We start from the raw sequence: 22,673 nt of genomic DNA, 5'->3' as shown, positions 1-22,673 counted from the left end.
ACGGGCCGAACCCGAACCCGGGAGCAGGAAGGAGGCAGCCCATTCCCCCACTCCTAGGGATGGGACGTGGAAGATTCGCGAAGCGGGGCTCAACCAGCCGTCATCTCCTCCTGATGAACCACATACCCACCCTGCTACCAAGAGCTGATGTTTGCATTTATAACCGAATTGTAGGAGAATTTACTTCTTTATCATATTAAATGTGCCCTCTCCTAATATGATGAAACTCTGTTTTGAGGTCACTTTTATGTCTTTCAATAAAATGCATATACTTTACCCTAAAATTATTCCCTGTCTTTTGCAAGACTTATTGGTACATAGTGTAAACTTCCCACTACTAACATGATAGGATCTTTAAGAAAAAAAAAAAACAAAACACATTTTCTAATTAGTTACTGCTTCCCTGGTGGCTCAGAGGTAAAGAATCCACCTGCACTGCAGGAGACATGGATTCCATCCCTGGATCAGGAAGAGCCCCTGGAGAAGGAAATGGCAACCCACCTAGCATTCTTTGCTCGGAGAATCCCATGGCCAGAGGCGTCTGGCCAGGCTACAGCCCATAGGGTCACAAAAGAGTTGGGCAGGACCCAGTGACTAAACAAATTAATTGCTGCTTGTCTAGAAAGTGAAAGTGAAGTCGCTCAGTTGTGTCCGACTCTTTGGGAGCAGTGAACTGTAGCCCACCAAGCTCCTCCGTCCATGGGATTCTCCAGGTAAGAATACTAGAGTGGGTTGCCATTGGAGCAGGGTTAATTTTGCATGTTACTTTGAATTTTGCTGAGCTCTTTTATTTATTATCATTGGAGATTTTTTTTGAATTTTCTAAACAATATGTTCATCTGTGTTGACGCAGTTTTACGATTTCTGTTTTCTAATGTTTTACGACTTTTGTTTTCTAATAATCCTTACAATTCTCTGAAGTTGAATTCCTGGGATAAAGTGGACTCGTTCAGGATGTAGGTCTCCTCCTCTGACTCTTTTGTTTTTTATAATCTCCTATTTCCTTTCATGGCTCTGTATCACATCTTTTATCCTTGATATTCCCGTCCTCATTTTTCCCTTACCTCAAATTGCCTCTTTTTTTTTTCCTGTTTGGTCATTAATTTTAAAATCATACAGCTAAGCTGTGCTCTAGTTTCTGACCTATAGAAACTGTGAACTGGTTAATCTTTATTGTTTTAAGATGCTACATGTTGGGGTGATTTCTTATGCAAAAGTACATCACAGGACCCTGGGTGGTCCAGTGGCTAAATGTCTACACACCCAACGCTGGGGGTGCAGGTTGGATCCCTGGTAGGGCGACTAGCGCCCTCCTGCTGCAGCTGAAGATCCTGGACCCCCAGCGCTGCAGCTAAGGCCTGGCACGGCCAGATAATTTTGTTAAACAATCAAAGAAAATATTCCAATAAAGTGACACTTCTGACTCATATTGATTCTTTCTCCCATCTGAAAATTATCATGGACATCCCTAAGTCCTCCTTTATATGGGAAAAAAACCTGAGTTTTCTCAAGTATGTATCACTAGTTTTACTACTTGAAGCAGTAAAAATCAGGCTGTGATCATATCTTTATTACCAACGACTCCCCCAGAACTCATTTCCTGGAGGTTTTGTTTTACGGTCTCTGCCCATCTGCCTCCTAGTTATCAATAAAATTCACTTTTGTTTAAGAGACAATGATAGAGGATTTTCAGCAGGGCTTCCCTGGTGACTCAGACATAAAGAATCTGCCAGCAATGCGGGAGACTCCAGTTCCATCCCTGGGTCGGAAAGATCCCCTGGAGAAGGAAATGGCAACCCACTCCAGTATTCTTGCCTGGAGAATCCCATGGACAGAGGAGCCCAGGGGTCGCAGAGTTGGACACGACTGGAGTGTCTAACATAGAGGACCTTGCCCAGAGGACCTGGAAGGCTTGATTTTCCGGCTCCTTAGAGAAAAGCTAAGGAGGGGAATCAACGCTGACGATGTAACTGGGCCGCACGCGAGTGGGGTCCTTCCCGCCCTGGCTGTGCGCCCCTTCCCTCTGAGGAATGCCTGGGGCGCCTTCTGGCTCCCTTGCGTTTCTTGTCCTTTGTTCCGACGCTCTGAACCTTGGGTCGCCTCTTTCCCACGTGAACTAGCGTAAAGACGACGCTTTCACTCTGCGGGATGCAGCCTCCAGCTTCCAGGCTGACTCGCTGGCTCCAGCTTGGGCTCTTCCTGGGCCCCCGCGTGCGTTAGTGGTAGCGGCTCAGTCGTGTCCCTGCACGCGTGCGTGCTAAGTCCCTTCAGTCGAGTCCCGCTCTGTGACCCCGTGGGCTGGAGCCCGCCGGGCCCCTCTGTCCATGGATTCTCCAGGCGAGAACACTGGAGGGGATGTTCCTACGCGGGGATGGAACCCGGGTGTCCTGCGTCGCAGGCAGGCTCTCCGCCGGGAGGACGCGGCCCGCGGCACGGCGCGCTGGGGCCACCTGGTGGCCGAAAGCGCTCCCGTCTCGCCGGCGGCTCTCACCCGGCGCCCAGGTGGCTGGAAACTGCGCGCCTCAGGCTCTCCTGGGGGCTTCCCTGGTGACTCAGCGGTAAAGAACCCACCTGCCAATGCAGGAGACCCGGGTTCCATCCCTGGGTCAGGAAGGTGCCCTCCAGTTTCTTGCCTGGGAAGGCCCATGGACAGAGGAGTCTGGCGGGCTACAGCCCAGGGCTCACAGAGTCGGACACGACTGTGCCACTCAACGACAGCAAAAGCCCAAAAGGTCAAAGCACGAACATAAAACAGTCCCCGGGACAGGTGCCAGCCTACTCTCTGAGGTGAGACCGGGCTTTACACTTCTCACCCATGAGAAGCTCCGATCCTTACCGGAGCTGCCTCACCTGCGCGATCCGTCTCTGCCTCGGGTTATCGAGAGGTGGACTTCAGTGACCTCTAATGGCTTTATTTAGCAAATGCTATGACCCTGGCGAGGTCCGTTTGGAGACATGGGGGAAATAATTATTTACTGTATTGATATTCTTTGGCAGTCTGCATTTAAGCAAGAGTGGCAGCAAGACTTCTAATCATGTAGCTTTGTGTATGCTGTTTTTATGCTGCATAAAATTAATCTGATTAATTAGATTTGCAAGAGCTGCTTAGGTCCTTGAGAAACATTGGTTCATTAAATTTAAAATCTTATCTAAGTGTTGAATCAATTTAAATATTCTAAGGAAAATGATATATATTAAATATTTGGAAATAATTTAATCTGTTAAATGTAATAAAATGTAAGCAACAATGATTGCTTTATATTTTTACAAAATAGATTTGAGATAAAAAAGATCTACAAGAATGTCTAGTTTAAGTTTAAAATATGAATGTGAACTAAAACACAGGTAACTGTCAATACCGGGCTAGACGAGGCACAAGCTGGAATCAAGATTGCTGGAGAACTATCATCAACTTCAGATACGCAGGTGAAGGTGAAGGTGAATGTGAAGTCACTCAGTAGTGTCCGACTCTTTGCGACCCCATGGACTGTAGCCTACCATGTTCCTCCGTCCATGGGATTTTCCAGGCAAGAGTACTGGAGTGGGGTGCCATTGCCTTCTCCAGAGGATCGTCCCAACCCGGGGATCGAACCCGGGTCTCCCGCATTGTAGGTAGATGCTCTTACCGTCTGAGCCACCAGGGAAGCCCTTATAATTAGTTTTATTATAAAGGATTCAAACGAGGATCAACCAAATGAAGACACATGGAAGATGAGGTAAGGTCTGGGAGGAAACGCAGAGCTTCCGCACCCTTTCTTTGTGGAATCGAGGCTCATTGCTGCTGCAGGTGATACGGCTCAGAAGGTAGAAAATGAAGAACTAAACAGCGTCTTGGTGAGGGAGAAAGAGGAGAGTGAAAAAGTTGGCTTAAAACGCAACGTTAAAAAAAAAAAAAAAATCATGGCATCTGGTCCCATCACTTCATGGCAAGTAGATGGGGATAAAGGGGCAACAGTGAGAGATTTTATTTTTTGGCTCCAAAGTCACTTCGGATGGTGACTCCAGCCATGAAATTAAAAGACGCATGCTACTTGGAAGAAAAGCTATGACCAACCTAAACAGCATATTAAAAAGCAGAGACATCACTTTGTCAACTAAGGTCCATATAGTCAAAGCTATGGTTTTTCCAGTAGTCATGTACAGATGAGAGAGTTAGACCATCAAGAAGGCTGAGTGTCAAAGAATTGATTCTTTTCCAACTGTGGTAGTGGAGAAGACTCTTGAGCATCCCTTGGACGGCAAGGAAATCAACCCTGAATATTCTTTAGAAGGACTGATGCGAAAACTGAAGCTCCAATACTTTGGCCATCTGATGTGAAGAGCTGACTCACTGGAAAAGACCCTGATGCTGAGAAAGACTGAGGGCAGGAGAAGCAGATGACAGAGGATGAGATGGTTGGATGGCATCACCAACTCAATGGACATGAGTTTGAGCAAGCTTGGGGAGAGAGTAAAGGACAAGGAAGCCTGGCGTGCTACAGTCCATGAGGCTGCAAAGAGTGGGACATGACAGTGACTGAGTAATAACAACCATCAGTGTTCCTTCTTGAACATTCTTGAAAACACTGAACAGATACTAAAAATAAATTACTAACAATTTCAGGGCCAGGTTTTTCCTTCATTTTTAATATACACTAAGTAACAAAGTATCCATTTCGTACAAAATGAAAAGTTGTGCTAAATTTTCAGTTCTTAAAGCTTATTACTAATACTATAATATTTACTTTTCTTAAATAGGTGCATTGAGAATTAATTACATGTAACGCATTATGAATAAAAAAGAAGTAAACTTTTACCTTATAAGAATAGCTGATATAAAAATTATTCACCTGAGAATAGATTTTTTTCATTTTATGTAACATGTTCTTTTGGGAAAGAAAATGAAAAATCATTTAGCAATATTACAAATACATTAGAGAGGAGCATTTCTATTTTTAAAAGATGAACATCTATTAATGCATTACATAAAAATACAGCATAATGTTTTGTCAGATTCTTAGTACAACCAGAAGAAAATGTGTAGCCAATAGAACAATAAAAGCAGGACACCATTAACCCTCAGTAGAACTGTGCCCCAACAAAACATTGTTCAGCCAGCAAAGCACCATCATATTGTATCAGAGTTAGGACCCAAGTATCTGGGGGCTTCTCTGGGGGCTCAGGGGTGAAGAACAGGCCTACCACTGCCGGAGATGCAGGTTCCATCCCTGGATCAGGAAGATCCCTGGAGAAGGAAATGGCAACCTACTCCAGTGTTCTTGCCTGGAAAATGCCATGCACAGAGGAGCCTGGTGGGCTGCATTCATGGGGTTGCAGAGTCGGACACGACTGAGTGCTAAATAACCCAAGTTTCTAACGTCCTCCTACTGGACTGTAAGATCTTACAAGGCCAAAGTGGAGAGTTAACAGTTTTATCCAAAGAGCCACCGCTTGAAACGCAATCACTAAAATGGCGGTGGAATTAAATTACTCTAAAAACATTTTAACAATAAAAATACTGGTTTTAGATAGTTTGGGGTGATTTAAAGGAAAGAAGGCATTTAGGGGAACCTGCAGCCTTTTACTGAGAACAAACCCGCCGGAAAAGATAAAGCGGCTCAGGGAGGGACAGAGTGGAGTCTGCGCATCGATGTGCTCCTCCCGCCTCCTTCCCGGGGCTGCAGACGGACCTTTGCCTTGTTGGTCACTGACCAGCGCCACTCCGTGAAGTCCAGCCTTTACTGTTAAAATTTGACTGTGGACGGAAAACATAAGCCAGGGGGCGTGGCTTTTTTCCTAGCTTCTTCCTAGTGTATGTATTTATATTTATTTGCATTGATACAAAAAAAAAAAAAGCTTTGAGGTTATAGTTTAAGACATTTGAACTGTATAGTCAGTAAAGATAAACTCTGTATCTGACTTGCTGTGTCCCCTTCTTCCTACTCCACTCACCCTGGTTTTCCTAAGTAGTAGTTAAACCGTACTTCTGACTAGGAAAAATGCTCCTACTGTGAAAAAATGGGAACAGAACATTCCTATGAATAATTCATGACCAAGATGTATCCACTCGAAGTATGTAAATACTTAAAAAAAAATTTTTTTTAAATGCTTACAAGAGCACAATAACAGTACAATAATGAACCAGACAGATGCGAATTGTGACCGGTGAGCACAACTGCAAAACTGTATCCCCAAAGAGAAGCCCCGGGTGTTATGTTAACATTAGGCACTAAAAGATATCTCTTTAAATTTACAGCAACCAATTTGCCATGACTTGCTTAGAAAGTACAGTGCGTTGCTTATTAATTCATCTATAAAGGGAAAGGTCTTCCCTCAAATGTTTCTGGACTTGTATTCATCATGCAGTGCTACAGTTTAAAAGTGACAGCTTTTACTAAAGATTCTAAGAGTGAGATTCTCAGGTGAAGAACCAAAGGTTAGTAGCGGGAGGTGAGTGCTGTGGTAACAGGAGGTTAGACCCTAGTGCCAACTGAATCCTACGAGGAGAAATAACTTTGACGTGGGTTGCAGATGCCAGCAGAGGCTCTGAGACAGCTCGTTTAGTTAGAAGGAAGACCTAAGACACCAGGCAAGGTCCCTGTACTGTTAGGAATGTGACAGCAACAGCAGAGGATATCGCCAGTCGTGCACTTGTCCTGAGTCTGAAGAAGGTGCACCACTGTATCCTCAGCTGCACAGCCTGACTCACAGCCGTCTCACCGCATGGCACAGCGAGAAGTTCAGGTTCACCACATGAGTTAGCAGCCTCATCAAAGGGTTCGCATTTTCAGAGAAACTCGGCACCAAACCCTTCTGTTGTGACTGCTGTTCTCTAAGACTCTCTGTCACACAGTATAGTCACACCCCAATATACCTGTTCTCCCGAAGTTGGTAACTCTCATTCATCTGGTTGAGATATAACGTCAACTGGGACTTCCCAGGTGGCACAGTGGTAAAGAACACGCCTGCCAACGCAGGAGACACAAGAGACACAGGTTTGATCCCTGGGTTGGTTAGATCCCCTGGAGGAGGGCATGGCAACCCACTCCAGCGTCCTTGCCTGGAGAATTCCATGGACAGGGGAGCCTGGCGGGCGACAGTCCAGGGGGTCGCAGAGAATCAGACACGACCGAGCGACTGAGCTCACAGCACAGTATGCTTTACGTTATATCCCTGCCGTCCACACACGGGGTCTACACAGAAGTATTTGTACGGATACCTTAACCAAAATCTCACTTCAACTCTTGTCACAGAAGGAAACTGGTTTCTTACTAAAGAGAACTGTGTAGAATTTACTTTTCCTTAATTTAATGACCACAAGTTTATCTATGTTCCACCATATTCCAAAGTGAGTCTGAGGTGAGTAACTAAACAAATTCACAGTGATATACTTAACACTCTACAAAGGAGAGATATTCAAATAACAAAGTTCATTTATAGACTAAAATATATTCTTTGTAATGAAGAGGACACAAGATTTCCATTTTCTTTCGGGGTGGAGGAGAAGGTATGGATTAATTCTTGCAGCCCTATAGATGTCTGTCATTCTAGCCCCAAACAACCGAAGGATCAGATTGGTACATGGTAAGAGTCTAGACACAGTCCTCCACAATAACTGAAACATCTCTGAATTCTACCGTAAGCAAAGGAACTGTACCTGAGTTACTTACGTCTACAGTCACCTACCAGAGCAAGGTCTCCTTTCAGTTATCTCAGCGAATGCATCTCGCCCAGTGAACGCCACGGCCTGCAAAGCTCTCTCTGCAAGCAGCCTGTCCAGTGTTTAGCTTTTTAGGAGGCCAACTTCCATTCAGTTTCTCTTAGAAATTAAAAAGGAGAGCGGACTTTCGCTTTATGTCTCTGTTCTACATATTTGTCTTCTTATTTAGATTGGGGCATTACATGCTTATGCAACTAGATGGTATAAACTTACAGATAGCTGCTCAAAATAAAACGATTCTATCACTATGTCTTCAAATCATAAATTCATAAGCACTGCTTCTGAAAAGTGAACAAGGACATAGCCAACTTCACGCACAGACTACAGCATCACACACTGCAGATGCCAACGCGCAGGCTCGCATGGCTGCACGCAAGTTTATTTGAAGAAAAGCAAAACACACAGCTGATGGCATCAAGGGAGTGAGGGAAACCCCAAGTGCTCTCTCGGCTCTTCGACTATTGCTCAAGCAATAAACTGTTAAACCAAAACTAAATCGTAAAAGAAAGAAATGTGGGAAGTGGGGCGAGCAGCATTAATTCAAAACACGACTCTGTCCTCCTGCGTCCTTTCCCACCAGAGTGTGCTGTTGAAGGTGCCACAGCTGTTGTCTTCCTCCTCTTGCTCTTTCGTGAGTTCCACAAAAACCTACGTGGAAATAAATGAGTACAGTATTCTGCACTGCAATTATCCTAGGAACATTTTAACTACATCAGCAGTGGCATGAGGATGTACCTAAATACAGGAACCACTCAAGTATCAAGAGATACACTTAATATTATTTAAACAGAATGATCCCCACTAATCCTATATACTGATGTCATTTTAGAGGATTAATAGATCATTTTTTTTGGACTGATAAAGTAGCACTGTGGTAAAGGATAATTTATAAATATTTAGGCAATGTAATTTCAGATGTGCCAATGTGAATGCCATCCATCATGACTCATTTTCTTGAAACTAAAAAAAAAGAGCTATTCGAAACAAACAGATGGAGAACCTCAAGTTTAAAATTCACACAGTTGAGGAACACTCCACAGTAACCGGCCTCTGGCTCACAATCTCCTTCCCTCTCCATAACAAACCTAAACACTTAGATACTGCACTCTTTCTTCTACAGAACTTTTAACAGTTAACTTTGGGGTACCTGTTCCAACGTTGCTTGAGAAAAGCTGTACTCTTCAATAGCGAATGTATGTTTAGCTGTGAAAACACAAAAAGTAGTATTTCACTTAATAATATTTTTGAATAATCAAATGGCAATACCTACTGAGTGGCTAACCACTTGTGCTTTTTTCATCTCTCTGATTGGCCCCCTCAGCTTCAGGCTGTCAGTGACGTCACCCCCTACCTGCCTCCCCTCCCCTGCCTGCGGCCGCCCCACAGCCCTGGGCGCGGGTTCACGGGGCCGCGCAGGGTCACGGGGCCGCCCCACAGCCCTGGGCACGTGCTCACGGGCTACACCACAGCCCTGGGCGCGGGCTCACGGGCCGCCCCACAGCCCTGGGCGCGGGCTCACGGCCGCGTCCCGCTGCCCCTTCTCCCAGCAGCTCCTCGCCCCCTCCTCCGCTTCTGCCGCGTTACTCCTTTTGGTTCATGCTTCTGTTGATCCCTGCTCTATCTCCCACCCCCACAATTCCAGCACAGTCTGTCCTGGACTTCTGCAACTAGATTCCGGATATCAGTCCTGTGTCCATATACTTCTTTATATGTACTTTAGATCCTTTTGCAATCTAATCCAATATCAAAGTTCTGGTTTTCTATTCACTCCCTTAATTCTCCCGCATTACTTCTAATGTCCCCTTTAATCATAAAGCAAGCACCAGGAGACAAAGGCTGCTTCATGGTTTTCAGATGCTTTTTTATAAAGTGACCTGGACCTGAACACATGCCCGTCCAGAAGACGCCTCTCTCTGCTGGTGAGGTGTCTGCATCCCACCGAACATTTATTTTTAAAATGCTGACATCCCACAAACGTCTCTGCAGGTCAGTTCAGGAAGGCCCACCCTTCTGCACCATGAACTCTCCTCTCCTTTCTCCTGCTGCCCCTGGGTCTTGCTCCCATGGCTCCTTCCATGGCCTAATACAAAGTGAGGACTCAGGAAATCCAATGCTCTGGCTTCTGGACTGAACTAGTGGGGGCTAATTAAACTCAACTTTCTTAGACGCAACGTAAAGGCTGGGGTGACGTCCTCTCAAGAGGGTGAAAGGCTTACACGACAACACAGCTCATTGACAAAATCCCAGGCTGTATTTTCCTATAGCTTATATTCAATTAACAGAAGGTCATCTTACTGTAGTTTCTGCAGTAAACTGAGACCCAACTTCTAAACTTTTTCATAAAATTCCCTCATAATTCGAAAGCCACCTCACAGTGTTTTTCAAATTATTACTCACCTTCTTCCAGCTTAGAAAAAGACTGTGAAAGGGACTGAACGTCTTCCTTAGGAATTTTATAAGCCAGAATAGTAGAAAAACTGAAAGCAAAGATGAAGGAAAATTCAAAAGTGACTACTAACTGTGTGTTCCGCAGCCAAAATTCGATACTTTAAAACTTCAAAATAAAACTCCCATAATTTGACACTAATTTACATAAAAATCATTTGAAATCTTAAAATATTTCCACACACAATAAAATAACCCTTTCCTTACTACCAAATAAAAGCTGTCAAAACTTTAAATACTATCACATATTGAAAGATCTAACACTAAAAATAAGTTAAATGTGAAGGCCATTCATCAAACTACATTAGTCCAGTAATGACAGCATTTCCCCCCAATCCTTAACACAGTAACCAATTTTCATGATTACTACTCGACAGAGAAATGCAACTACATTTTTAAAAACGTTACCTTTCCTGACGGCTTGCGTTTGGGAAAATACACTGAACTTCTCTTTGAAGACGGTCCACTTCCAGGTCTTCTATCCAATCCTTTAATTTGATTTCCAAAAAGTATCCTTTTCCATATTTACTCTTCAGATGCTGGACTGTCCCAATACACCTGCAGTAAATTTTAAAAGAACGTATAGATAAGAAAGAAGCCGATAGTTTCAAAGGTGATTTCTCACTTCAGGATAATTTAGGACTTCCGTGGTGGCCCAGTGCTTCATCTGCCAGTCACCGCCGGGGACATGAGCTCAGTCCCTGGTCTTGTTCCAACCAAGCCCGTGGCCACAGCGAGCCCGTGTGCCTCCACCAGAGAAGCCACCGCAGGGAGAAGCCCACACCCGCCGTCGAGAGTACCTCCTCGTCACAACTAGAGGAAGCCTGCTCACAGCAACAGATCCAGCGCAACCAAAATAAAGTTCATTATAGAGAAAAGAATAGATGAGTAAAGTTCTTAAGCTGGAGTCCTTGGCCAATTTATGTAAAAGTTGCAAAGGTAAGAGAGAACAGGGAGTCTGCACTGGCAGAACAGCTGGCCAATATTTGGGAGAAGTAACACATTTCCAAGTAATTCTATGGAAAGCTGATTAAACAAGGAAGCATGTCTCAACACTTAAACTGATACAGATCATGCGACGTCTCTGAAATGACGCCGCCACAGCCCACACCCCGCCTCCCACCGGCCGACGCCCACCTCAGCCGCCCGGACACCATGATGGCCACGCGGTCGCAGACGGCCTCTGCCTCCTCCATGTAGTGAGTGGTCAGAATAGCGGCCCGCTTCCTGTTTTTGAATGCGGTTCTAATCGCTCTCCTACAAAATACAAATGAAACGAACAGAAGGGAAGATGGCACATGAATGTTAACGAAAACACCCAAGTTTTTAAAAATCCAGCTCTTGGGGTCACAGATTTACCAAATATCAACTGCTATACTTATTATACTCTGCCCAGCTATGATTCCTCTATCCTAACTAATTTACCTTATTTCTGAAAGCCTGTCAAGTGGAAAGAAAAGCTCATGATTTCAAGTGTCCCTATGGGTTGAAAGTGTGTTAACCAACCAGTTATACAAACTGAAGAACTTTCATGTTAGAACATAAACAGCCACAGAATCACAGGGAAATCTTAACATGTGTCTGACCCAAACCTCACATTTCACAGACTTGGAAACCTAGGCTCAAACAGTCTGTCAGCTCTTAGCAGAGTTTCAGTGCACATAATGTACATTCTAGACAGTAGCCTATGAAATGCTCACTTACGTATGTTACTCTGGACGAGAAGAAAACCATGTAAAAACTATTCAGACACCAGTACTCTCATTTTGGTCCCAGAATACACAATGTGTTGTTAACAACTTCATGAAAATATGATTAAGTTTAAGGGGATCTCTAGAAACCCTTAATCACAATTTTTCCTTCCGTGCAGGACTTTGAATGAGTATGTACCTGTAACTGACAGGAACCCGAGTGACAGCGTCCCCGCCTCACACTCACCACATGTGCTGCTTGGCTTTGGGATCCATGCCTGTGGACGGCTCGTCCAGCAGCGTGACCGGGGGGTTCCCCAGCATGCTCAGGGCGAAGCACAGCTGGGGGACGACAAACATGGGGGGCTGTAAGACACTCGCCGGCGCGGTGCCGGGCTCGGGGCTGCATGCGCGCGGTCTGCAAACGCACCTTGCGCCTGATTCCTGCAGGAAGTTTCTTCACCGTTTTCTGCAGGTGTTCTTTTAGATCAAGTGCATTTGTTATTCTGCAAAAGAGATGGCATGAAATGAGCATGCCACAATACCCACAGATACAATTAATAATACAGACTGTGGTCCCTGAGGCTGTTTTTTCTTCCTAAAACAGATAAGTGGGTGGAAGCTCATTTCAAATAAATCAACATCATGACTAAAAGTTTCGCTTTAAATTAAAATGTTTCATGGCAATTCATAAGTACATTTATTCTGTATTCAGAAATATAAGTGTTTTCATTTTCATAGCTGTCATAAGTTGGTAAAAGAATATATGGAAAAGTAATGATCTTTTTCCATGAAAACTATGATCCAGGGAAATGCCTGTTGTGAAATTTTGAAACTGTGCGTCATGACCTTCCGCAGGTGACAGGGTGTGCTGAAGGCGGGGCCTTACCGATCCGTGACCTCCTGCACGTCACTGGCTCTCATGCCTTTCACAGCTCCATAGATCTGGAGGTGCTCCTGCAGGGTGATGTCTCGCCACAGGGGGTTGATCTGGGGACAGTAGCCTATACACCTCACGGAGTCGTCGTCTTCAGCTGGTTGTGGAGAGTAGTCTCCTAGGAAGACCTGCAGAAAGACAAACCGAGTGCAAGGACCGCTTCTGGTTCACCCAACGTCAAAAAGGAAGTGGCCGGTGGATTGATTCAGACTCCTTCCTGGAGTCAGGATAACGCCAGGTCAGACTCTCTCTCCTTTCTGAGGAAGATGGGACCTACACTGCTGAGCTGGAGGTGAGTGACCTGGTCAGAAACGGGGACCAGGGATGCAGGGCTTGGGGTGTGGGGGGAGGAGGCGCAGATTTAACCACGAGATCAGGGGCTAGTTTTGTGTGTTCATTTACTTATATATTTATTTCCGGCTGTGCTGGGTCTGTGTTGCTGCAACGGCCTTTGTCCAGGGGCAGCGAGCAGGTTTCTCCCACGGTGGCCTCTCTTGCTGTGGGGCACCAGCTCGAGGGCACGTGGGCTCAGTAACGCGGCTCCCAGGCCCTTGAGCACACGCTCAGAGGCGGCGCACGAGCTTAGTTGCTCTGCGGCATGTGGGGTCTTCCCAGATCAGGGATCAAACCTGGGTCTCCTGCATTGACAGGTAGATTCTTTACCGCTGAGCCAGCAGGGAAACCCTGAAAGGTGCTGTTTGGGCCAAGGAAATAAGTGAACTTGATCACCTATTTTTCTATGGGATAAGGAATAGCCAACATAAGCGACACCCAAGGCAACAGAGTCAGGTGTGCTGGGTGTTTTCTGGGAAAGCAGTGAGCCAGAGCCGCTGGCGAGGAGGAAGCGGGAGGTGGGATCAGGGCAGTCGTGCAAAGTTCACGCAGAGAGCTCAGGAGGCATGCCCGTCACCAAAGGCTGGCTGAGGGCAGGCTCAGCTCCGCTCCTCCACTTCCTGAGGTCAACACAGGGGTGGCTGTTAAAGTCAGGGGACGAGTCACCTGCGCTTGTAGTCACCACAAAACAGGAGCACTGTATACACACGTGCTCTGCATGTCCGCACGGAAAGTTCACTATGCACAGTATTCTCACAAAGAGAGCATAATTTGATCAAGCTCTCCTAAAAAATTAACACCAAAACCATAAAATGTGAGCACTGAAATCCCATTTGTCACTGTCATATTGTTAGTCTGTCACTAAGTCATGCCTGTTTCTTTTGACTCCATGGACTGCAGCACGCCAGGCTCCTCTGTCCTTTACCATCTCCCAGAGTTTGCTCAGATTCACGTCCATTGAGTTGGTGATGCTATCTAACTATCTCATCCTCTGTCATCCCCTTCTCCTCTTGCCCTCAACCTTTCCCGACATCAGGGTCTTTTCCAATGAGTTGGCTCTTCTGATCAAGTGGCCAAAGTATTGGAGCTTCAGCTTCAGCATCAGTAGTTCCAATGAATATTCAGGACTGATTTCCTTTAGGATGGACTGGTTGGATCTCCTTGCTGTTCAAGGGACTCCCAATAGTCTTTTCCAGCACCAATTCGAAAGCATCAATTCTTTCATGCTCAGTGTTTTTTATAGTCCCAACTCTCACAGCCATACATGACTACTGGGAAAAAAACACAAACTATATTCAATATAGGCCACACCCTAGACCATACCTGGCCTGAAGTTGGCTCAATGTCACCAACCAGGATATTAATAATCGTGCTTTTGCCTGCGCCATTTGGACCCAACAGTCCCAAGATCTCTCCTGAGGGAATGAGAAGAAAAGTCATCAAATGCAAATCAAACTGAAAAATGAGAATTACTCTTCTGCGACAGTTATTTAAGAAAAAAATAATTAAATACCAGCCTTTTTTCACACAGAAGGAGACATATTTATTTGCCACTTTCTTTACTTTTCTTGTAGGAAGAAAATCTTTCTTGTCTTCATATTCTTTATGCAGATTATTGACCATAATGGCTGGTTTCTAATAAGGAAAATAGGATTTTAAAAGAGAGTTATAAATCAAATATCTATCACTAAATGAAAGGCAGTATACACCTCATGTCCATGTCATAAGAACTGTATTTCCTAATGAGGGGTACTATACAAATAAATATCCCATTTATGGCTGAAGTAATGGCTTACTCAAAAGTAAGTGGACAAAAATAGTTTCTCAAAGACAGGACTTTTTCCAGATTGATTCATATGAAAGAGGACTGTTTTTCCAGGTTAATTCCTGTGTGCGAGGAGCTGACCATTGCTGACCACTGCAGACAACCCAGCACTAAAGACTAACTCACCTCCTCGCAACACTGACAGCTCATCAGCTCTTTGACCTTCAGCCTTTCAGCTTTGACATCTTCATCTTCATCCTCATTGTTGGGTGGTTCTGAAAACTTTCTGTGTTTGGACTTTGTCGAAAGAGTCCTAAAAGTATAAACAGATTTTCAGGTAATACTAAGAAATTCAAGCACTAAGCACAGAAAAGACCAGGAAAAAAAACCCAACACATCGACATGAGCTCTGATGTTAGAGAGAGCTCTGTTAACCAGGTAAGGAAACTGGAGTGGATTGCCATCTCCTCCTCCAGTGGATCTTCCCGACCCAGGGATCGAACCTGCATCTCTTGTTTCTCCTGCATTCTATACTGCTGAGCCTCCTGGGAAGCCTCTACAAGGTAGCATCACTTGGCAAAAACAAACAAACAGGTAGTGAGGTCCTGCCACCAGCTTCAGCATGGGTGACCTTTCAGGACATTATGCTAAGTACAAGAAGCCAGACAAGAAAAGGTCACGTCTTGTGTAACTCCACTTATGTGACTGTGAAATTGGCAGATGTACAGACAGGAAGCAGATTAGTGCTTATAGAGGGCTGAGGGGAAGCTGAGGGGGGAAAGGAAGTGACTCCTAACCTGTACGAGGTTTCTTTTTGGGTGGGGGTGATGGAAATGAGAAAGTGAAGTGAAAGTCACTCAGTTGTGTCTGACTCTTTGTGACCCCATGGACCATACAGTCCATGGAATTCTCCAGGCCAGAATCCTGGAGTGGGTAGCCTTTCCCTTCTCCAGGGCATCTTTCCAACCCAGGGATCAAACCCAGGTCTCTCTCACACTGCAGGCAGATTCTTTACTAGCTGAGCCACAAGGGAAGGCCAAGAAAACTGGAATGGGTAGCCTATCCCTTCTCCAGTGGATCTTCCCAACCCAGGAATCGAAGCAGGGTCTCCTGCATTGCAGGCGAATTTTTTTACCAACTGAGCTATCAGGGAATTAGATGACGGTGTGGTTGAACAGCTCTGTCAATATACTAAAAAACAAAACAAAACAAACAAACAAACAAACATGAAAATTAAAAACTGACCTGAAAAAGGGATCCTTCCTTAACGATCTGCCACCATATTTTTTCTCGTAGTACTGCAGGAGAAAAACCCACAGCACACAGTGCAGGTATGGCTGAAAGAAAAACAGCTCGTGACTGGACAATTGTTGGTTATTTTTTCTCCTGCCTGTACCAACAAAACCAAAAACCACTATCAATACATCAGGTTCCTTACCATCACTGTGAACATTCATCATCTTTTTTTTGCATGTCATACAGTGAGGCAGAGATGAACGTGAATGCAAACCAAGGCAGACCTTTAGTAACGATCTCTGTGTAGTTTTCTACTGGAAAGTTCATTGGCTGTCAGCTTCGTAAATTATAGAGTTTTTCTAAAAAAGCTGTTTTTTGCTTCTATGGAAGCCAGATTTATTGTTAAATAGAATTAGTGGCATGTCAAAAAGCCCAGTGTATTAAAGTGGGTGTGTGAAACATGCAAAGCACACATTAGGCAGCAGAACTCACACGCCTGACTCCCCACATGCCTTGTTTCTATGCAGCGGGATAACAGCTGAACAGAGGGTTAGGACCTCTTGACCAAACTATGGTCAAGTGACTTCTTACCGATATAACAGCCACCAGAAGGCTATCCCACGGGTCGTAGGTGTCCTCATTTCTCTGAAGATTCTTCCAAGTAATCTGAGACAAGAATGTTTGGAAATTTGTATGCAGCTGTAATACTGTGATGCAATGCGATCTGGTGTCTGTCCACAGTCCCTGGCACAAAACTTCTAAAGCCCTTGGGGTTTCCCAAGTGACAGGTGAGGAGAACCAGCCCCTTCCTGCTCGCGGAGTCTCTGCTCCTGATGGGACCTCCGGGGACGCAGGCTGACCGCCAGAGGAGCCAGCTAGACCCAGGAGCTGGCACTGCCGGTCCGGGCCACGGCCCCGGAGGGGAGGAGGGCCTGGAGACTCATCACCGCCTCCTCGCCAAGGGACGGAGCCGCCAGTTTCTGACCCGGGGCTCAGGGAGCACCCCAGGCGGGGGGCGGCTCACCACCGACGGCAAGGGGCAAGAGCCCTGCCTGCGGCCCTCGGTCCCTGGGGTCTACTGCAGGTCCACTGTGACACTCTGGGATGGGAATCCAGGGCTCCCCTGAGTTCTGGGAGCCGCTGGGGCAAATCACCGAACCTCCAAGAAGGGGGTCCAAGTCAGACAGAAGGTGGGTGACGGGGGCACCCACAACCTGCGTCTGGAATCTGAGGTGGGGGGCAGCCTGCAGGATTGACCCCTCGACCCCCCGAGTCTGCACTAACTCTGCTCAGGGTCAGGACGGCAGCACGTGAGGGAAAAGCCCACATGTTTGGTGTTAGAAGCACTGTGAGGTGAGGAGACCATTTTCTTTGCTGCAATGTGTAGAAATAGTTGGATTAAAATTTTTTAAAAATGTATTTAATAGCAAACATGTCTCCTCCATAAACTAGCTAGCTATTCATATTAATGGCCATGTTTTGTAGTTAGATTAAAATCTTCCCCACCCCAAAATATGCCTGTCAGGGCAGGTGTAAATTAAACCTATAAACTGAAGCTAAAAAAGGGGAGGGGAGGAAAGTAGATACATGGGCAGAATTAATCAGCAATCATCCTAAACTAAGAACTCATCACTTAATTTTTTTCTAATCACATAGCAATTGTATTCAATTAACTAGACTTAATAAAATTTTTATATATTTTTCCTCAAGAAAAATTCTCTCTCATCCTTTTAATACAATGTTTAATTTTTGAAAAACTCCCCGCAGACAAATACTGACTGCAGTCAGATCATCATTCTAATTTAGGTACATTGTTTTGGGGCATAAAAGATGTCATAATGAATACAATCCTTCTCCTTTGAGAACTGACAGCTTAAATATATGCCTGAAAAGATTCCAGTCATTTTAAACTCCTGCATTAATAACATTTTAATCAAGTAGTAGCAGCTAACTTGATTTTTTTATTATTATTTCAGTACAAGAATTAAGATCCCAAAGATTTAGGCAGTATTTATTTATGCTTTTCTAAAAATATTCAAACATCTAAGAGACCTACCTTTATGAAACCAATCAGGCAACCAAGAAGCGGATAGATTGGAACAGTAATGCAAAAGATATAATGAAGAATAATTGTAGCTGTGTTTCCCATGAAGTAAGTTATTTCAGTGACTGCAATGCACGCCAATGCTGTCTAGAGAGAATGACGAGAGAACAGGTGAACAGGTGTTTAGAAATTTCATACAAACTTCCTGTGTGCCTCACCATTAACTGAGCCTTTACTGCTCAAATAAAACAAGGAACCATAGTAGATGCTTAGCCAGGAAGCACCAGTTAGCTGATACCAGCTGTTTGTGGCTGGCACCTTGGCATTTGGTTGCTGTTGTTCAATTGCTGAGTCTGTCTGTGTAAGTCTATACTGTTGACTCTCTGCAAGCCCCATGGACTGCAGTTCCTCCACTATCTCCCGGAGTTTGCTCAGATTCATGGCCATTGAGTCGGTGATGCTATCTAACCATCTCATCCTCTGTCATCCCCTTCTCCTTTTGCCTTCAATCTTTCCCAGCATCAGCGTCTTTTCTAATGAGTCGGCTCTTCACATCGGGTGACCCTGGGCATGCTAGGTGCGGAATGCAACAAAATACCATCCTGTCTTGGAATGGATGGGGCTGAAAACAAGCAGATACACAGACAGACATTGCCAGCCAGCTATCTAAGTTCTGTGCTTAGAAAAGACACAGCAACCTTTATGAGTATAACCACAAAAAGGAAAAGAGCTTGTGACTCTCAAATTGTGTGCCCTGGAAAGCTGAGACAAAATAGTATAAAATGTGACTTACCACAGAATAGATAAATGACCAAAATTCTTTGGTATTTGCAATTTTTTTAAAGGTGAAAGACGTAATGTAGGTAAACAGAACAACGGATGGAACATAACCGATAAGGCAAAAAACCTGGAAACAGAAATTTGTATTTTTATTTAAAAGTGAGCAGCTAACCATACATATGATGTAAAATACCAGTCACATTAAAATATCAAGGAATAATTATTTTTCAAGTTTTACTGCTCTACAAATCGCTCCAAAAACTGAAATTGTGGTAACCTAAGGTGTTATCATCCACCCATCCACATTTCTCCTAAATCAATAAACCTCATGTTTTCAACTGTTCACACAACCTTGAGTAAGTCATTTAAAACGAAATACTATTTGTAGTTCTTTTTTATGCCAAGTAAAATACTATTTCATCATTTTATTACCAAAAAAAACACAAGCATAATGAGTTACAATTAATCTCAAATAAACTATTAGCTTCTACTTTAATGTACAGCACTTAATGCATTTTATAAATTTGTAAGAAAAACATTTATTAATTTATAAGGTAGTAATTAACATGCAAGGTCAGTATGCTCCCTGGTTAAAGCTGCCATATTTATTTTCAGCAAATCTAACTGACCAACCTCTGTCTTCCCTTTTTCCTAACATAATTCACAGGAAATTACCTAGTATCAGTCACTCACTGACATACAAATATGAATTCAAGTCATTCTCCTCCTTAGTATTTTAAGCCATATTTTAAACTATGGAATAAAAGAGCTTCCTCTTCGTGAAATTATTCTCAGGCACAGAGACAAAGGAGATATTTAGAGAAAACCTGTTTACGTGTTCCTGATGACGCACCAGTAGGCCCTCTACATGAAGGGCCACCTCAGCTCCGAGGAAGTATTGTATGATGGGGAAAGCGTTGTTCTTAAAGCCACTTAGGGCAATACGACCTGCACTCGTTATAGGTACCATATACAATAATTAAACAGACACTGGTTCTGTTTTCTGGAACATCAGAATTACTTAATCAGACAACTGTCACATCTATAAACATTTAGCTTTTCAAGATAACATTTTATTTATAGATAGCATGAGCACAACTGATGTTAACTTACCACAGAAAGGAACTTGACAGCATAAAAATATAATCCATAATGAAATGCAAACAAACTGCCTATCATCAAAGTAAGGACCACAAAAAATAAGGGGATGTCAACGATAGCCTGTCCGAGCCAATATGCAGAAGGCAGGAGACCTGAGAGCTTAAGCTGAGTATAAGCTTTGATCTAAAAAAAAAAAGGAAAAATTGATTATAATTTGAAACATACTACAAACAAAAATCTCTAGCAAATGATTGCAGAACTCCTAATTTTACATCAACAAGAAGGGTCACATTGCATCAGTAGGTAATAAAAGCCCTCTGACAGCTAAATATAAATTCCATTTAGCCTTTAATCTGGTTCATTGTTTCTGAGACACAACAGTCTCAGCAGCATTTTTCAGCATCAGAACGCAGTAGTGCTGCTAAGAAACAAAGCTAAAATAAAATAAAAGGGCCGTGGGAGTCACAGTCGCGCAAACAGCGAGCTGCCGAAATGAGACTTCTGAAATTCTGTGAAACAGAAAAAACATGTTTAGGAAACAGGATGCTTACTTTTAAACATTGACCTTGCATGAAAACACTAATAAATGGCCAAGTATCATCAGACTTACACAGGGCTTTCAGCTTAAGTGTGAAACTTGTACTTGGACGCATCTGAAACCTCTTATGCGTTCGTGTGTAGAACATGAGTGTCAACTGTGATTATTACCACGAGGGAACACCATTTTCACCTGTGTGAACAGCTGACAGTGTAAACAATCATTGTTTTCCTAACATTCTCACTACATAATTTTGAAATTTTAAGATCTTCCATAAATGCAAATACCTAACAACCCTGTTCAGGTGATTTTTGTCATCTATAAAAACATCTACTCATAATAAAAAAAATCTACTCCTAGTAATTCAATGTCTGATAGGAAAGAGCTGGCCACAGAGGACGAAAGAGGGATATAAATATTAGTTAAGAAGAAGAAATGATTTTATAAGTGGACAATATTAGTGCTCAATGAACACAAGGACAAAAATATTAATTCCAATATACACATAAAAACATAAAGCACGTCAAATACAATCATTTTTTGAAAATTCACGTTACTGTCCCTCATACGCTGCTGGTGGGAGTGTAAAAGGCTTTTATCCACCCTGAAAAACAGATCAACGATGTCTTATAGAACTAAACGTGCAATCACCATGTGACACGCAAGTGTGCTCACAGGCGTTCACGCCAGAGAAAAGAAAACATGTCCACCCAGGAACCTGCAGCAAACGTCCAGAGCAGCTTAATTCATAACAGTCAGAGCTGAAACAGTGCAGATCCGCACCCCGGAACACTTTTAAAGTGCACAACAAGCACACAAACAGTAAGTGACAGTTGTTACTCTCACTGTAATAAACATATTTATGCTCCATTTACTTACTCTCAAAATAACAGCTGCACATAAGTCTTGCACTCACACAGAAAAGCTCAGTTTCTTGTCTGAGAATTCTCTTTTTTTTTGGTCTGAGAATTCTTAGCAGTCAATTGCACCTGTGATTTTTAACTGAGTCATTACCTTGTGATTCTCTGCATTTTCCATGGCGAAGTAAGGAGGCATTGCGGTAACAATAACCCCAAGTAAAGCTGCTTGGAAGTACAGCTCGATTTTGAAAACGATGTCTGTGATTTCCTGAAAGACAACCTCAGAGTGAGAAACAGAATGGAGGATCACTTTATATCAAGTTACTAAATACTTTCCAAGAGCCCATCAGAACTGAAGAAACACATCAGGGTACCAGCCCTGGACAAGGTCTCTGTGAAGAGACAGGTGCAGAGTAGTTACCATGCAGTGGCTACAGTGCCAACTTCAGTGCAGTCGCTCAGTCGGGTCCGACTCTTTGCGACCCCATGAACCGCAGCACACCAGGCCTCCCTGTCCATCACCAACTCCCAGAGTTTACCCAAACTCATGTCCATCGAGTCGGTGATGCCATCCAACCATCTCATCCTGTGTTTTCCCTTCTCCTCCTGCCCTCAATCTTTCCCAGCATCAGGATCTTTTCAAATCAGTCAGCTCTTCGCATGAGGTGGCCAAAGTATTGGAGTTTCAGGTTCAGCAGCAGTCCTTCCAATGAACACCCAGGACTGATCTCCTTTAGGGTGGGCTGGTTGGATCTCCTTGCAGTCCAAGGGACTCTCAAGAGTCTTCTCCAACACCACAGTTCAAAAGCATCAATTCTTCAGCACTTGCTTTCTTTATACTCCAACTCTCACATCCATACATGACCACTGGAAGAACCATAGCCTTGACTAGATGGATCTTTGTTGGTAAAGTAATGTCTCTGCTTTTTAATATGCTATCTAGGTTGGTCATAACTTTCCTTCCAAGGAATAAGCGTCTTTTAATTTCATGGCTGCAGTCACCATCTGCAGTGACTTGGGAGCCCCCCAAAATAAAGTCAGCCACTGTTTCTACTGTTTCCCCATCTATTTCCCATGAAGTGATGGGACCGGATGCCATGATCTTAATTTTCTGAATGTTGAGCTTTAAGCCAACGTTTTCACTCTGCTCTTTCACTTTCATCACCAACTTGGTGCTGATTAAATAGCTGTGTGATCCTGGGAAAATTATTGTACTTCTGTGTTCTTATAGATGTATACAGGAT

At 43.9% G+C, this 22,673-nt stretch overlaps 1 protein-coding gene across 4 annotated transcripts in view; it reads right to left on the bottom strand.

Moving 5' to 3' along the window:
* Positions 1-8,036: 8,036 nt before the first annotated feature.
* ABCA5 (ATP binding cassette subfamily A member 5) overlaps positions 8,037-22,673 on the bottom strand; it is a 62,833-nt gene continuing 48,196 nt past the window's right edge. For 3 of the 4 annotated variants that reach the window (XM_061392989.1, XM_061392990.1, XM_061392991.1), the window contains 17 exons: positions 21,584-21,697; positions 20,044-20,214; positions 18,944-19,057; positions 18,163-18,297; positions 16,698-16,772; positions 16,116-16,207; positions 15,057-15,183; positions 14,623-14,740; positions 14,429-14,520; positions 12,725-12,900; positions 12,266-12,341; positions 12,083-12,177; positions 11,282-11,401; positions 10,553-10,702; positions 10,097-10,176; positions 8,847-8,902; positions 8,037-8,347 (listed from right to left, as the gene is read on the bottom strand). In XM_061392989.1, coding sequence (XP_061248973.1) covers positions 8,240-8,347; positions 8,847-8,902; positions 10,097-10,176; positions 10,553-10,702; positions 11,282-11,401; positions 12,083-12,177; positions 12,266-12,341; positions 12,725-12,900; positions 14,429-14,520; positions 14,623-14,740; positions 15,057-15,183; positions 16,116-16,207; positions 16,698-16,772; positions 18,163-18,297; positions 18,944-19,057; positions 20,044-20,214; positions 21,584-21,697 — 1,899 coding nt within the window. In that variant the 3' untranslated portion in view covers positions 8,037-8,239. Of the gene's footprint in view, positions 8,348-8,846; positions 8,903-10,096; positions 10,177-10,552; positions 10,703-11,281; positions 11,402-12,082; positions 12,178-12,265; positions 12,342-12,724; positions 12,901-14,428; positions 14,521-14,618; positions 14,741-15,056; positions 15,184-16,115; positions 16,208-16,697; positions 16,773-18,162; positions 18,298-18,943; positions 19,058-20,043; positions 20,215-21,583; positions 21,698-22,673 lie in introns of those variants that run through there. The other variant, XM_061392992.1, reaches the window with a different exon arrangement.

This window comes from Bos javanicus, chromosome 19, assembly GCF_032452875.1.
Source record: "Bos javanicus breed banteng chromosome 19, ARS-OSU_banteng_1.0, whole genome shotgun sequence".
Taxonomy (NCBI): domain Eukaryota; kingdom Metazoa; phylum Chordata; class Mammalia; order Artiodactyla; family Bovidae; genus Bos; species Bos javanicus.
The sequence above is the reverse complement of the archived record's forward strand: the minus strand, read 5'-3'. Positions and strand labels throughout refer to the sequence as shown.